Genomic DNA, 1,724 nt, shown 5'->3' on the forward strand with positions numbered 1-1,724 from the left:
AGCTTCCTCAATTGCGAAAAGGGGAAGAAGAACTCGTCTTCAGAAGGTTGTGTGACAACAAGAGGTGACATTTGCACAGGGCCCAGAATGCGTCAGACAAGTGGAGGTCTTATGCCACTGCGTATCTTCCTCCTGTTCCCCTCAGGAGCTCCTTGTTGGGAGCTTGGAGTGCCATTCACTTTTCTCTTGAATAGTAGCAGGCACCAGGCTTGGAAAGCCCCTTCTCCCTCCTGCCACCCCACCAAGATAGCGTCATGTGGTTATTTCATAAATTCTCTCACTGGCGCAATGAGGTCAGTACTACCACTATTGCTATTTTACAACCGGCGTGATATACGAGGATCTACGAACAGTTGAACCCTTTCACAAAAAGCAAGGGCCCTTGGGAGAACCCACATCTCTTCCTTGCTGGTCCTTCCAGACCCAGGGTATCTGGTTCCAGTTGGGGGCCCAAGACCCAGCACCTATCTCCCCACCGTCCTCTTAAGCCTGACCATGCCAGGACCCCTCTCAACAGGCCAACTCACCGATCCTGTTATTGGTATGCTCTGTGGTTACTCGAGGCTCAGGAAGTTCCCTGGGGGACGAGGGGCTGCCAACTGGGCTGGCATCCCGCAGCCGCAGGCTCTCCAGGGAGGTTGCCCCCACGTTGGGGCAGGTCTCCACAGCCGGGGGACTCATTAACCCCAGTTTTTCTGTGCAGGGGTCTGTCACAGTGCTCGTCAGTTGCTGTGGGCACAGAGGAAAGAGGTATTGCCACAGGGTGCCCCGATCTCCCCCAGTCTCTGAACTGCGAAGCCCCAATTTCTTCATCTCTACAGACCCCAGTGAGTCTCCCTCTCTGCTTGAAAGCTGCCACATGCTACCCCGGGCTTCTCAGCCTTGATAGCCTGATGCACCTGTGTGCAGAGTTCTAGGAGAAGTCATGCTGCTTTTAACTTGTGTGAATAATAAAATCATGGCGAACATCTCATAGTGTTACTGTGTATGTGGCCCTTGACACATGTTAATTCTCACAGCCACCCTATGAGGCGGCTAATTTATCATGTCCCCCATTTTACAGATAAGGAAACTGAGGCACAGAGGAGCCAAGTAACTTGCTCGGGATTAGTAAGTGTCCGGGCCAATACTTAAACCCTGGCATCTCGCCCCAGAATTCACACTTGTAAGGGCCAGTCTAGAAGTGCCAGCTCCAGGCTACCCCAGCCCTGACCAGCTGGGACAGTCTACACTAATATATTCTAAAAATAGCTATGTCTTCAGGAAAATGTTGGTTTAGGAAGTGCAAAGGGGAAATGGTCTCATGGAATATTGTAGTACATAACATTTACCTGCAGCCTTCAAAATGGAATGAGTCTGAGTAACTCAGAAAGTATAGCTACATAATCCTGAGTATTCTTTAATAATAATTAGAAGTCTAAAAGATGGCATTATTAAATAATTTACTACTAATGCGTTGGCCCACCTAGCCAAAAGGTATTTGATTATCTTCCAAATCGTTGAATTCCTTTTTCATGAACTCTCTCGGTATTGTCACAGAGCTTGTTTGACCCAAGCATATTGGAATGTGCTCTCCCATAATTTGAAACTTGAACTCATGCTGTGTGTTCTATTATGTTTAAAAATTGAAGAATGGAAACTTTTCTCCATGTAGAAATGTTGGCGTTAAAAGAAAGGAATGGTGGGCCGGCCGAGTGGCGTGATGGTTAAGAACTGGCTTGGGA

The 1,724-nt window shown here is 48.2% G+C and overlaps 1 protein-coding gene across 1 annotated transcript in view; it reads right to left on the reverse strand.

Annotated features, from left to right (window-relative positions):
* Positions 1-389: 389 nt before the first annotated feature.
* TNFRSF8 (TNF receptor superfamily member 8) overlaps positions 390-1,724 on the reverse strand; it is a 78,470-nt gene continuing 77,135 nt past the window's right edge. The window contains exon 16 of the mRNA XM_019639703.1: positions 390-729. Coding sequence (XP_019495248.1) covers positions 511-729 — 219 coding nt within the window. The 3' untranslated portion in view covers positions 390-510. The remainder of the gene's footprint in view (positions 730-1,724) is intronic.

This window comes from Hipposideros armiger, unplaced genomic scaffold, assembly GCF_001890085.2.
Source record: "Hipposideros armiger isolate ML-2016 unplaced genomic scaffold, ASM189008v1 scaffold_46, whole genome shotgun sequence".
NCBI lineage: Eukaryota > Metazoa > Chordata > Mammalia > Chiroptera > Hipposideridae > Hipposideros > Hipposideros armiger.